This window comes from Bactrocera neohumeralis, chromosome 2 (genome assembly GCF_024586455.1).
Source record: "Bactrocera neohumeralis isolate Rockhampton chromosome 2, APGP_CSIRO_Bneo_wtdbg2-racon-allhic-juicebox.fasta_v2, whole genome shotgun sequence".
NCBI lineage: Eukaryota > Metazoa > Arthropoda > Insecta > Diptera > Tephritidae > Bactrocera > Bactrocera neohumeralis.
Genome location: NC_065919.1, coordinates 70,099,290 through 70,115,029, shown reverse-complemented (window position 1 = coordinate 70,115,029; position 15,740 = coordinate 70,099,290). Strand labels below are relative to the sequence as shown.

Below are 15,740 nucleotides of genomic sequence, written 5' to 3'. Positions count from 1 at the left end.
GTATGCACACACACACACCTACATACATACCTGGTATGCATTTGTATTCAGGTGTGTTTGTCTGCTTGTTTGCTGATGTATTGATGCTCATTCATTTATTAAAAATATTTGTGATTTGCTAAATACATAGCTTGGCTACAAAAAACCATGAAATTGCCAATGCAAATCATCTGCAATCTGGGGAATATTGAAATATCGTATTCGCTGACTTTATGCGCTTACACTTGTTAACAGCTGTTGGTTTTCGATTTATTCGTAAAGAGTATATATTTGTGTATAATACGTAGGTTGCTATATATATTTCTGGCCTAATAATGTAAATAGGCATATTTATCAACGAAAATATTTAGTTTTTTTTTGCACTTTTTTTGTCGATTTCTAAAGTTTTGTTTCTATAAGCATAGAGATCCATGATTCGTCAATTGTGACGATCTTATAAACGTCTTTTGAAGCACCGCGATCGTATTTTTTCAGCATTTCTTGACACCAATCCACACGAACCTTTTTTTGAGCGATTGTCAATTTGTGCGGGATCCAACGAGAACAAACCTTTTTTATGGCCAGGTGTTCATGCAATATCGAATGAATGCTGGTGGGAGAAATGCATAGGCCTGCCTCTATCTGAAGGTATGTTAGATGACGGTCTTGCATTATCAGTTCACGTACGGCATCGATGTTTTCTAGCACAACGGCTGTTTTTGGACGACCTTCACAGAATTCGTTGTACCAGTTTTCCGCAGTGCTATAGGATGGTGCTTCATAGCCTTACAGAGATTTTAGTTCGTCGATGCACTCTTGTCGTGATAATCCACATCGAAAGTTGTGAAAAATGATCGCACGAAAATGTTCACGAGTTAATTCCATTTTTTGTCCGAGATGAATTTTTTAATTCCCTGTAAAAAAAAAAAAATTACGATTAAATGACAAAACGTTCTGAGTGATGTTATAAGAAAATGTCAAACTTTCCTATGGAAATGTCAGATTGCACCTGGCAACACTTAGTGTTGCCCTGGGCCAGAATATATATAGCAGCCCTCGTAATTATTTTTCTAAACAGTTGCTTCGAAAAACTTAAAAAAAGCGAGCTATACTATAAATGGTACGGAGTTAGATATATGAAAATAGTCCGAATGACGAGTCCAATAACTGCACTATCCAATCGTGGATAACTTAACTAAAGATATTTGTATGAGAATAGACATACACTTTCGGAAAATCGGAAATACCTTCCCTTAGGTCCCTAATACCGAATAATAGTAATTTTCCAACTTAGTTTGCCTCTGTATAAGTTTATATATTATATCCCTCAATAGGTGAGATATGTACATATATTTAGTACTCTGTTAACGAATATAACTTTATAAGTACTCCGTTGATAAATACCGACTAATTTTCTATAAAGTTTCTTTGGTGAATATTTCATTTACTACTAGACTTAAAAATTATCTTGCTAAAAAGGTTTCTTAAAGGACAGATTATTTTTAGTTATAGTTTTTCAGTGTCGTGGAATTTAGTCTTAACTTCAGCTCAACAGTCGTCAAAATACCTTAGCTTTCTCTTGTCTCCTAGAAGATACTCGTCTCGTCAGAACCTCCGATAATGAACTATTATGGGATAAAGCTGCCATAGAAAGTGATAGATCAAAATCAAGCCATATTTTTCATACTTTTTTATCTTCACGAAGTTCGGCATAAATTATTGTTCAATGCAAGAGTACATTCTACGGGCAAATTATTCAAATCAGGCCTCCTTAGCATATAGTAAACTAAAGTCGCTAGCTTAGGTTAGGTTAAGAGATCGATCATAACAAGAATCTCACTTGGACAACTAAGAACGCCGATCGTTGTGGTACCGATAAACTCCCCTATGGTATACTGGATCATTAGACCATTACAAATCGACGTAGATCTTTGAGCATCCCACAAATTTGTTGAGTTGGCTAATATCAGTTTCAGGTATGTCTTCTGGTTTGCCGAAGATAAGACTACTGAGATATTTCAGCCTGTCGCGCAAAGACTTGAATAATGGAGAAGAAAGTGCCGATATGTTTTCACCTCACCCTCTCACTATGACAATTACCGTACGGCACGATTTTTTGGCTTACCGCTTGGATACCTTTTGGAAAGACCAGTGTGTTGTAAGAACTCCTACAATTGCGATGATGAACTTTGTTCAAGATAAGTATCATAGTTCAGCAGATCCTCAATTCAGTGCTACAACGCAAGATTCCGCAAAGGAACTGCACTTCGTAGTAGTACGTCTACCGCCACCTTAATAGCAGTCACTTCTGCCCGAAGAAACACTACAGAGATCCGATAGTCTAAAGCTAAAATTGGCGGAGAGCTGCTCACAGAAAACGCCCCGTCCAACCTTCCCTCCCAGCTTCGACCCATCCGTGGAAATCTCACTACGCCTCTCCTTCAGCGCATGGCCTTTGCTACGCAGTGTTCTAAGTTTCCAAAGATGCAGTTGAAGAAGGAGAGAATTTCAGCTTGTACTTATTCAGAACCCTTCATATACTCAGCTTCCCTGATTCTTAGAGCACATTTCGTAGCCATACACCTACCGGCAATGTCCACGGGTGCTATGTTTAAAATGACATTGGCGTAGTCCGTAATGCACCTATGAGAACCGCTCTATGGATTGGCTTAATTTTTAGCAAGTGAAGTCTTTTCGAGTGCCTTCTACCGGATGTATACACCGTAGAACATTATTGGCTTGACTACGGTTTGGTAGAGTCAGAACACCACCTTTGGTGGGAGTCCGCACCAAAGTCGCTACAATCTACGAAGGTACTATTCAGATCGGACAGCTAAAGCTGTAGTTGCCATTCAAACTTATTGTTGAAAATTAAAATTAATATTTGTGTATACCATTTTATATTACATCTCATTTATTTTGTTTTTGTAATTTATGTTATAATTATAATTATCAGACATCCCGGAAAAAATGCTTAAAAATCCTCAATTCGTAGTAAAATAGCCGATGGTTTAGCCGTTGAGTCCAATTGTCGATGGCTCGTTCGAGCGTTTCGACTGGTAACTTAGCTCCAATGCTTGAATCAAAGCGGGATTATTCCCATAGACTTTAGACTTTATACATCCCCACAAGAAAAAGTCTAAGAGAGTAATATGACACAATCGACCGGTCCGTGAAATTATCTGCTCACCGAAGTGTTCTCTAGTTAAATCCACTGACTGATGCGATCTGTAAGAAGTGGCGCCGTCTTGTTGAAACCAAATGTCGCCGAGCTTACGAGCTTCAATTTCAGGAATCAAATAGTCGGTTGCGGTCGCCATTGACTGGTGTCATTAAGGAAAGTCATCGATTCACAGCACATTAATTCGACATAAATTCTTACGATTTCCTAAAGTACATACATACTTATTTAGTTTTCATTTATGTCGTTGCTCCTACCAGAATTCCAAACAAAAAATATTTGTATACTTCAAGATTATTATAAATTATTAAATTAAGCACATTAAAATCAAATCATTTTAGCTGTAGTTCAGTGCTCCTCCGCAGTGATTTTATATGACATAACCATAAAAATGAATTAATACCAATTAAGATAAATTATAGGTGCTTGAGCTTATGGTCAGCTGTTTGCGACATTTTCAAACACTCTTAAAAATTGCTGAAAATTATTTTTATATGAGTAATAATAAACTCAAAATCCAACTAGGAAATTAGGCAGCCTTGAAATTAATCTGTGGCAATATACAAATGTTTGCGGCGTTTATTTTACAAAACTGATTTTATTTTTGTTTTGCTTCTCTCTTTATGTGAAACGAGACATTGTTGTGCATAAACTGAGCGCCCACACTTGAACTATCCGAAGCATTGTTTTTGTTTCTTTGTTTTTATTGTTGCTTTGCACAATATATGTTAATTTTTAGCGCGTGACAACATCCTCGGCAGGTGGCTAAACTCACACACGCGCACACACATGTATATGTGTATATACATATGTATGGTGTATGCGTTGCAAATAAGTGCAAAAGCTAATTGTTGCAAGTTACAAAGTGGCATTAATTCATGAAACATAAATATTTACTTTGGTGCAGGAATATATGTACATATGTATGTAGATATACATACAAGTATATGCATACGAGTATCAATATGTACGAATGTGGTATTTTGTAGTAATTTTTAATTTGCTCACGAATATCTCAAAAACACACACATATGTACATACATACATAATTATTTCCTTTGCTCACAGCTTGGTTAGCATCCCATACAACTTTTTTTATTGACGTCATAAAATTTCAATAATAAACAACAGTTATTCGATTCCTTTTGCTTAGGAGAGGGTTTTGCTCTCAAAACTAGCGGCTAGCGGAGTATAGTTCTCTTGCCACCAAATTGACTTGACTTTGCACATACATACATACATGTATCTATATATGTATGTATGTGCATATATACAAAATATAATTGACTACTGGAATTTAGTACACCGTTACTCACTAAACTGTTGTAATTATGCAATTAATTTTGACCATTAAACATTTTATTGTATAACTGTATGCGCTAACGTCTCGGTTTTATTAATCTTATTATTCCGCTTTATAAATCTGCACACCCACTGCGCTAGAATTTTGCGGAAGATATAATTTACGAGTAGGTTTGTATGTAAATGTATTTCTAGATAATTGACCACCTGTTGTTTTTGGAAATATTTATGTTATAACCACTTATTCATCTTCTCAATTCGAATAATAAGAATCTAAACGATACGGGCGGAGTATCGGACTATCGGTAGATCATACAATTTTCGGGTGATTTTTTATCTCAATGTTCACCATAGTGCCGAGGTGAAACATCTATATAAATAAGTGATCAATCATTAAAACAGAGATCATGTGATCGTCTCAGTGTGAAATTTTCGAAAATTCGAGTTTTATTTGTTGTATTATCCGATAGTAGATACTGTAATAAACATTCTCTCAAATTCTGAAATCAAAATTCAAATTATTACGGTCGCTACAGCGTTTCTTGTAGAAAGGGAACGAACATAGCGACTCCAATCTTTAAACGCGTTTTTCTCGGAATGGTGTTTTTCAAAACGGTTTCCACTCTCAAAGAAGAGTTTTGAAAACGTCTAGTTCCAATTTGGAGGAACATTTTTAACATTGAACCGCCGCCACCATTTTGTTAAAATTTAAAAGAGAAAACAAAACAGTCCTCTGATCCTGAAAAACTGTCGACGCCTATGATAAATCCATGCTGGGCTACACCTAAAAAAAAACTTAGCTTTGTACAATTCTGTCAAATTGTTTCATTATGATAAACTACTTGGTAAGTAAATAGTTCTTTGCCTTGCTAAAACTTTCAAATATGAGGTTTTGGTGTTAACAATAAAAATTGATTTGTAGAGTTCTCCCTCATAAGTAATATGGAGGATGTATCATTTATGAGATGACTTGGCATGGGAAATACCAGCTTTCTAATCTTTCTGAAAGAGTTAAATGAAATTAAAGAATTCACTTAGTAAACGCTTATAATGATCATCAAATTCTTCCGTTAAAAGCACAGGTAGATGTTTCGGGCTCAATGGGAATGTAAACAAGTAAAACTTCCGCATTTGGCTCGAAGAGCAACCTGAAGAGATTCAAGAGCTGTCATTTCATCCAGAAAAACAACGGTTTGGTGTGGTTTGTGGCCCGGTGGAATCATCGGCTCATATTTCTTCAAAAATTATGCCGGTGAGTACGTAAACGTCAAAAACGACCATTATCGCGCCATGATAACCCACTATTTGATGCCTGAAATTGAAACTTGTGATTTCGGCGACATTTGGTTTCAACAAGACGACGCCATCTTCGGTGAGCAGATAATTTCACACATCGATTTCAAAAATCTATTCTTTCAATGGATCGAAATGGATACCTTTATTTTGCTGAGCATGTTAGAATGCGCTGTTCCAAACTGAAATTTACACCGATTCCAAGTACGCACAAATTGAAATTTTAATTTATAACAAAACATATAATATGCCAGCAGATCAAATTTGACCCGGACTGGTCCACTAAAACAGCGCGCTCAAACCGAATGGATGAATATAAGTTCCTAAATAGCTACAACATATGTTAATATGTAAAATTTCGAATAAAAGGTTTTTCGTTCTAAAAAATTCTTTAACCAACAAATAAACTACAAATTTCATTTTGTTGTAAAATTTTGTTTTCGGTTTCAGCTATTAAAAACTTTTAGCAAACTTATTTGCTTTTTAATATTTAGATCGTTTCAGTGGTGAAGCCTCAAGCGTTAGCACTAGACTATGTAGGCGAATGATATTTGTCTTCGAAAATACGCTTTTCCGAAATAAAAAATAGAAAAGCACAATAACAATGTCAATGCTTATAAATGTTCATATCGATTTTTGTTTCAAGTAAACAAAGTGCCAACAAGTTAATATACAAGCACTTTTCTACAAAAACGCAATTGCTAAAATATCAGTATATATGTATGTATGTATGTACATGCGTCCACAAATATTTTATGCACATACGTATATACTATAATTCATAATATAAATGTATAGATATGCTCTTATACATACATATATGAATATGAAATGTACATATGAATATTTTTAAAACACTAATATCAGCTAATAATATGAACTTTATCGCGCCTACAGCCATACATACAAATATACAAAGTCTCCGAAATCGCTATATTTATCAATGTGCTTGATTTGACAGATTTTCCTATTTTTAAACACGAAATTCACTCACCAACCTGCCAGCGTAAAAAAGCAGCATTTTCTTTTATTTTCATTCTTTTGCGCTTTCCAAATTCCATCTTTGATGTCTATACCGATTATACCCATCATAAAATGCATATATTTCTGCTGACTGAAAATTCCAAAATTTCTGTAAAAATTATAAGTTAATGATTCATTGAATAGAATTTTTACTCTTTTTTTCTTTCACTTTTGTCTTCTTCTGAAATTATTTCGCTGATTTTCACTTAATGGAAAATAAAATTTCTTAATACTGTGTAGGGCATATGTGAATTTATAGCTATAAATAAATTAAGTTTCTTCATTTGAGTATTAGTAAAAGTCTCGTTTGCGCTTGTTTCCAATTTTTCTTAATAGCAAATATGCCATACATGACCTATCCAACAAAGTATCGCTGTGAGTTTAAAAATAGATTTAGGTTCATAGATATATGGAAGCTAATCCCTGAAATAGTTCTTAAGATATGAGTGCGTCCTTGTTCATGGCTGACGTTTAAGAGCAGGAAGTGGCGGAATAGAAAAATCTTCATTTGTAGAACATATTTGTATGTATACATATTTGTTTACTTATATTTTGTGGCATACTTATATAACAATTAACTTGAGTTTATTTTCCAATGCAAGATTTCGTGGTGAACTTTATACTTCATTCGTTTCGTCTGACTTAAAATCCTAATGGACTTTTAAGAAATTATTTTAAGTATTATAGAAAAAAGGACACGATAGGGAACCAATATATAGTCTTCATAGAGTTTTTACATGCTTGCACTTGGTGTTACCATTTTTGGTGAAATTAAAACTTTATATTTAACTCTTATTCGGTGTACGAACTCTAATGTATAAACATACATATGTATTAATGTGTTTCATTTCAAACTTCTTATGTTTCTTTCCGGACACATGAAATTTTTGTTTTTTATGTTGAAAAATAAATTCTCTGAAAATTTTAGCCCTTAATTTTGACTCTAAGTACTTCCTTTTCGTATTTTCACGCCTTTCACATTAAAAGTGTAAGTAAATGGCTGGTCTTGCCGAAAAACTTCTGAAGTAGTTGTAGGATATTACATTTCGGTCAAAAAAGGTCTTTACAATCATGTCCCAAAGTGCTTTGTTTCAGAAATGCAAGCGATTTGATAAAAAAATTAAAAAATATATGTTACAATGAAGGTATCTAAAAACTTCATATAATGATTTAATATCAATTTTTTTATTAAAATATAAATAAAAAAATATGGGCTTGATTTTGGGGAGGGGTTTTTCAGCTTCTCATTCTAGTTCGACTTCAAACGGATGTTTTTAGGATATCCAGATGATACTGGGTCTAAGATCGGAAGTCGTGCGCTGCTTGGACTATACGTAAAAGAATCATTTCTGGTGCTCAAAAAACTTTCTTCACTTCACGGTTTTTGAGGAAATTGAAAGTAAATTTACAAGACATCTTATTAAAAGCCATAGAAAAAACCCATTTTCGCCCTATATCTTGTACACTTTTGATACAATTTGCAGGAATTTTTGCCCGAATTGGAGTTTTTAAATAACATTTTTGAAACTTTGGAGAAATAAAAGTATTTGTTACATTCAAAACATAGGGTAACTGTGAGAATGACACGTCTCGACGAGAGAGTAAAAATGAAGATACTGTTTTTTTTTGTCACTCCTACGTCGCAATGTGTCGCTCTCACAGTTAGCCCTATGCTTCAACTGTGACATATCCGTTGGTTTCTCCAAATATGTTCGGTTAAAGAAACTATGGAGTTTTAATTACATTACTTTAAATTACAAAACGATCAAAGCTAGAAAAGTGCATCTTTAAGTTCTACCACTATTTTTAAGAAAGATATAAGCCAAAAAAAAAAATTAAAATTAATATTTTTCATTGTTATTCAGATTATTACATTGTGAGTGTACAACTCTTTATCTTTTATAATAAATTTTGTAAAAAAATTTGTTGAAGTATTTTTCTGAATATTAAAAAACAGCGAAGATCGTTTTGCCGCCCCCAAGACGTTGCGCCCGGGGCGAAGACCCCCCCCTAGCTACGCCACAGTTATATGGATTATTGTGCGGCCTAACGATGGTCCATTTAGGCTCTTAAATCATGAAAGAAGGACTTTTTCCCATGGCCTCGGTTTGGCGCTTTCTGTTGTTGAATACAGTTTGTATTTTGACCGATTGGATTTGGTTCGTCGCAAAGTATCATGATGGTATTTTGGCTCGCACGAAGTTCGATCGAAAACATTTTACGCATAAAAATATATACCATACATAAATATTAAATTCTTACATATGGCACTAACTGAGATTTTTACGCTGGGTACGGTATTTAAATGGGCAACTTTGGGTGCGACATTGTGGAAACATTAGTCGGTCAATCGGACGATATCACTACTTACAAGGTGCGTTCCGAAGTAAACAGGACTTTTCGAATCTAGCGCCCCCTGGTGGCGCCATCTATATGTCGACTGGTGCGTTAGAATCTGCTATCTTTATCGATTGTCCAGTGAGAATTTCATGTCATTTTAACGATTGGAAGTGAAGTTATTGGGTTTTAGGTGTCAGTATGTTTGTGTTATTGGTGCGAAAATGAGCTTCGAACAAAGAGCCAACATTAAATTTTGTTTTAAAATTGGTAAAACTTTCACCGAAACGTTTCAATTGATGAAACACGTTTAAGGCGACGATTGCCTATGCCGTAGCAGAGTGCACGAGTGGTTTCAACGTTTTCAAAGTGAAGTAAACTAAAAGCTAAAACACTCGTTCGACATGCTTTTGGACAGTGCAAAAAGCTGTATTGAAGTATAAGGAGACTATTTTGAACAAAATAAATTGATTTTGCCGAAAAATGACTTGAACTTTTGAATACATATGATGTTGATATGTAATCACTAGATCGTAGATAATAATTTAAAAAAATATTAAGTAGTAAAAAAAAAAATGGGGAGATAGATTTTTCAAGTCATAGCTAAGTCTATAAAGAAGGTACTCTTAAAATTTCAGCTAAATTGATCCACTGAAACCTGAGAAGTTTTGGGTATGGGTTTAAAAAGGATACTTGCGAGAAAACGTGTTTAAAGTTTCGCGCAACGGTTCAGCAAAATACTTATGTACATCTCCGAAAATATTGTGAATTTCGAGAAATCCTCTTGTAGACATCCTTGAAAGTAGCTGTTAAAAAGAAAATCAATTTTTTTATTCCTAGACTAGAATATCCGCTTAACTTTTAGTAATGTTGGTTGTTGGGGTAAGATGGAAAGCGATCTATATCTAGGGATTGGTATGCTAAGGGATTATATAGCAGTAGTTTGATAATTACAACCGGAATATTTTTGAGAAGTATATTTCTTTGAAAATAGTGCATATTTCGAAGAGTTTGCATGGTCAATAATTAAATTATGCCTATTTAAGTTTAAAAGCTAGTTATTGTTCATAAAACACAAGTTGATTTGCATGAAGCATTACGATTAGGGAGCACTACAGATTACTCAGATTTCAATGTGTCATTTCAACAACTGTAAAAGCGAGTAATCTAAATCTAATATCTCTGGAGGTGTATCACCAAAAAGTCTGACGCAGCAGATAACGGCAAAAAGCGTTACGATAATCACACTCGGCGTCATTACCAATTGATAAGATTTCGCAAAAATTTTGGTGTCAACCCACACACTTTGTCTACATCTTACAGGTATGAAATAATACAAAAAATTCATCAATGCCCAAATTTGGAGCTGACACTACACGCTGACTGTTAAAGTAAAAAAATGTTGATATGAATATAAATTTAAAATGCTGTTAATTAAAATATTTAAGGTGCGTTTAAATGCTCGTCTGTTTCGTCTGTTATTTACGTCACCGAATGGGTTAATGCTCAAACATTTGCAACTGCCTGCACAAATTCCTCTTCTACAAACATACATACATACATATGTATGTACATATGTGCGAGGGAACGCATGTGTGTGCTGGCGCTGCCGCTGCCGCTGCCCACAATATTCCATCCAATCCATTTATGGGATGAAGCAATTGGATGCCAACGTTGCCACTTAAATATACTAAAAAAATGCCCAACGTAAACAAGCGATGAAGATGTTTCCTGCCAACAACAAAAAAAATTACAATTATTTTTTAAGCAAAAAAAAGAAAAATACCAAAAAAATTCAAATGCTCAGAGTAAAAATACAACAACAACAACAACAGGAAAATAGCCACTCTTGTCGCCATTAGGGGGTCGCGAACGGGGTGACGCACTCCTGAGTGCGCGGGTGCATATAGGGCCAAAATATTGTATACAAAGCGAAATTTTCAACAACAACAAAAGCAAACACAGCGAAATTGAAAAACAAATAGAACAATAGAAAAACGAAAGAAATATTTTTATAAAAATATTTTCCGCAGCAACAGCAGTAACGGCGTCGTTGCACTTGTCACTGTGTTGGGCTGGCGTCCCGTCTTGGTATTGGTGTGTGTTCTGGCCGTTTGGTGTGGTGGTGTTGTTGCCACAATGTTTGGAATACGGTTGGCACCTTTTCTATTTTCAAAAATTAATTGCCGATTTTGAGCGGCCTCCGCAGCGCCAACGTTTCGGCCCACTCACTCGTGCTGCTATGCCCACAAGTCGGTGTTCGGCACGAGATCGGAGAAAAATCACTTGTGCGCTCGCCGCTGCGCGCGGGCGGGTGTTGGTGGGGGGCGTTGAATGTGCAGCGCACAGTTATATTTGTATTTGTATTGGAATGTTTTTACTTATCAACGGCAACATGCAACGGCTGGCAGTCCATTTATGTTTTGATCGAATGAAAAATGCTGAAAACTCGAAAACTCGGAGGCAAAACTCATATGCATATGGGTGCGTGTGTGTCTGTGCATGTATATGTATGTGCATGCTTCGAAGTATGAGGAATCTTTAAATATTTGTGTATTTCGGTGCGCATCCACCGCTCTTCTTCCGCAAAATTATTTCGAAAAATCGCTCAGCGAAAAGCGTCTATGCGCCAGCGTCTGTGCACACTTTCTATACGGATAGGACCCCACACCCATAGCAGCACACCTACGGCATTTTCGTACAGCCCATATGTGTTTGTGTGTATGTGTATTTACGGTGCGCATGTGTGCGTGCCTGTACAAGCGGAATTTCTTTTGTTTGTGTGCGTTTTTGAAAAATGAAAATTTCATTTGGTTTTGATTCTTGTAGACAGTATAAATATTAGTGGTGGCATGTCCAGTAGTCACTCGCAGTTCTACGGTGAAAGTGTAGGTTTGTCTCTTCATTTCATTATTTAATTAGAAAGGTTGGTGTCACCGTTTGAAATAATAATCATATTTTAAAAAGTGAAATGTGTGAAAAACATTTAGGATTATTTGAAAAGACGGCTTAAACAATAAAACTGTTTGGTGTTTGATTTGCAGGATTTTTTAATTTAGTGAAAAATTTTATTTGAAAAAAAAAAAAATTGTTGGAAAGGTGTTTTTTTTGTAACGAAATTTTTGCTGAGTTAAAAATATTATCTTCAAAAAACTAATTTTTTTATATTTCAAATTTTATTATGTGTCGGAAACTTGTTAACATTTTATAATATAAACAATAAATCATAAAAAAAAAATTCGACTAAAGCAATAAAATTTTTTTTTCGTTTAAAAATAATTTAAAAAAATATAATTAGAAAGTAAATAAAAATTAATTGAAAATTAATATAGAATAATTTTTGAAGTAAAAAAAAAAGTTATTGCAAAATAAATTAGTTATATACAAAAATTTAATTAGAACAACTTTTAAAGTCCAAAAAAATAATATTGCACAAAAATTATTTTTATGTAAAAAAATTAAAATAAAATAGAGTAACTCTTCAAGTAAAAAAAAATATTATTGCAGAAAAAAATTATTTTTATATAAAAAAATTAAAAAAGTACGAAAAAAACTTTTTGTATAAAGCAGTGGGTTTTATATTAAACATTTTTTTTTTCAAAAATACAAACAATTTAAGTTAAGTTTTCTGGCATTATAGTACTTTGAAGTAATTTAAAATAATTATAGAATTTTTTTAACGATCAATTTATATTATTTTAAACATAAAACTTTGCAAGATGAATTTTTTTATTAGAAAAGCAAACAAAAGTAATAATTTTCAAAATTAGCTCTACATTTAAAAACAATTATATTTTTTTTTGTTAATTTTTCGAGAATAATAATCGAGATAGATATAGGTAAAAAACAACTATTGCATAAAACAATGGTTTTTATATTGAAAAAATATTTTTTTTTTAATGAAAACGAGTTTATATTTCCCACGTTTTAGTAACTTGAATACAAATAATCAGCTTATGTGATTTTAAGCAAAAAATTTTGTAGATGATATATTTTTTTTTACAAAAAAGAATTTAAATAATTTTTTATTACAAAAAAAAAAATAATTTTCATAAAAAGGAAAAATTTAAATTTTAAATTTTGATAGAATAATACCTTTTTGGATTTAAGAAATAAAAAGAAAAATATTTTCAAGAATATTATTATTTATGCATTTTAAAAATTATTTGTTTTAATTTTATTTGTAAAAAAAAATTATTTTTTTAGCATCTAATAGAGAAAGAATAATCTAAAAATAAATTTAAAAAATTTTTAAACACAAAAATTAATTTAATTCTGGTTTAATTTAAATTTTTTTTATAAAAAATTCAGCATTAAATTCTTTAAATTGAAAGTTTTTAATTTGTCTTTGTGGATTGATAGTTTTTTAGCTTCCTATAAGTTAATGAAAATAATAAACTCTACTACCAAATTAAAAACTAAAAACAAAAAAAAAAAAACAAATAAAAATTTTTTGAATTTTTTAAATATCATTTTTTAAATGATTAATTAATTTTTTTGATGTAAAAACTCAATTAAAACATAATTTACAAATCGAAAATTTGAATCAATATTCATGAGTTAGACAGTTGTTAGGAATATTATATTCACCAAACAAAAACAAAACATTTTTATTGTTCACCGCTAAATTTAATAAACAAAAAAAAATCAGAAATAAAAATACAATTTATAAAGTCACCACTTACAACAACAGACACTTACCGTCTCTTTTCTTTTACCTTCTCTCTCTTCCACGCAATTGAAACCGCACAGTATTAGTATATAAAAATCAAAGAAAATGTGTGACGACGAAGTTGCTGCTCTGGTTGTTGACAATGGCTCCGGCATGTGCAAGGCCGGTTTCGCCGGTGATGATGCGCCCCGTGCTGTCTTCCCCTCAATTGTGGGTCGCCCACGTCATCAGGGTGTGATGGTCGGTATGGGTCAGAAGGACTCGTATGTCGGTGATGAGGCTCAATCCAAGAGAGGTATCCTCACATTGAAATACCCCATTGAGCACGGTATCATCACCAACTGGGATGATATGGAGAAAATCTGGCATCACACTTTCTACAATGAGTTGCGTGTCGCACCTGAAGAGCACCCAGTATTGCTCACCGAAGCACCATTGAATCCAAAAGCCAATCGTGAGAAGATGACCCAAATTATGTTTGAAACCTTCAACACACCCGCCATGTATGTCGCCATCCAGGCCGTACTCTCCCTCTACGCTTCCGGTCGTACCACCGGTATCGTTTTGGACTCTGGTGATGGTGTCTCACACACCGTACCCATCTATGAAGGTTATGCTCTGCCCCATGCCATTCTCCGTTTGGATTTGGCCGGTCGCGATTTGACTGATTACCTCATGAAGATTCTCACTGAGCGCGGCTACTCGTTCACCACCACAGCTGAGCGTGAAATTGTACGTGACATTAAGGAGAAATTGTGCTATGTTGCATTGGACTTTGAGCAAGAAATGGCCACTGCCGCTGCCTCCACCTCATTGGAGAAATCCTATGAATTGCCTGATGGTCAAGTGATCACCATTGGTAATGAACGTTTCCGCTGCCCCGAATCACTCTTCCAACCCTCATTCTTGGGTATGGAATCGAGCGGTATCCATGAGACTGTCTACAATTCGATCATGAAGTGCGATGTTGATATCCGTAAGGACTTGTACGCCAACATTGTCATGTCTGGTGGTACCACCATGTACCCCGGTATTGCTGATCGTATGCAAAAGGAAATCACTGCCTTGGCGCCATCCACCATCAAGATCAAGATCATTGCCCCACCAGAGCGTAAATACTCCGTATGGATTGGTGGTTCCATCTTGGCCTCACTCTCCACCTTCCAACAGATGTGGATCTCGAAACAGGAATACGATGAATCCGGCCCAGGCATTGTCCACCGCAAATGCTTCTAAACGCTCAATGAGAAACAGAAAACTGAGGGCTTTTACGCTCCAACCCCCCTTTGCTATGTATTGTATTTGTTTTATTTTAATACTTTATTTTAAAATTAATTATGTATGTAAATATTTTTATAAGAACAAAAATGTAGCAAGAACAACGGCACTAGATATACCAAAGAAAACGTTGATAACGCAAATGATGATAAAGATGATGATAGGAATTTGAAAATTGAAAAATGAAAAATAATTATGGATAATGGATAATACGATTATATGCGAGAGAGCAATCACAAAGAGAAAAAACACTGCATTGAAAATCCCATGAAAGAAATAAACAAATTATTGAAAAATATACTATATACACCTACAATTTTATTGAAATCTACAAACACATAAATATCTGGTTTTTTATTGCCCTCAACTCACGAATATGCGAGTACATAGATTTTTGTGTATCCATAAATCATCTGGACATCTCCATTAAGCGCGCATTCCGCTTCACACCCCACACCGGGTAACGTCATTGCTGCCCGACTATTAGTCCATTAGTGGGCTAAAAATAGCGGCGCGGCGCTGCAATCGGCCGCATGCAACAAATCAAAATGCAGATCTCCTGCTACATTTCCATTTCGGGCGCTATTCCTTTGCACTTGACTCGCTGGCGTATTATATATTTAGACACCTGCACACAGGCAGCCGCGAGCGTCGATCGGTGTTCGGTGCTCGCGC

General features: G+C 34.4%; 2 protein-coding genes across 2 annotated transcripts in view; both read left to right on the top strand.

Moving 5' to 3' along the window:
- The window catches only part of LOC126758099 (gelsolin-like), a 127,416-nt gene that overhangs the window by 47,080 nt on the left and 64,596 nt on the right, over positions 1 to 15,740 (top strand). The window lies entirely within an intron of this gene.
- Positions 11,945 to 15,108, top strand: LOC126758167 (actin-3, muscle-specific). The gene is made up of 2 exons (XM_050472272.1): positions 11,945 to 12,041; positions 13,868 to 15,108. Exon 2 carries the CDS (start codon positions 13,893 to 13,895, stop codon positions 15,021 to 15,023), a length of 1,131 nt encoding a protein of 376 aa, XP_050328229.1. The 5' UTR covers positions 11,945 to 12,041; positions 13,868 to 13,892; the 3' UTR covers positions 15,024 to 15,108.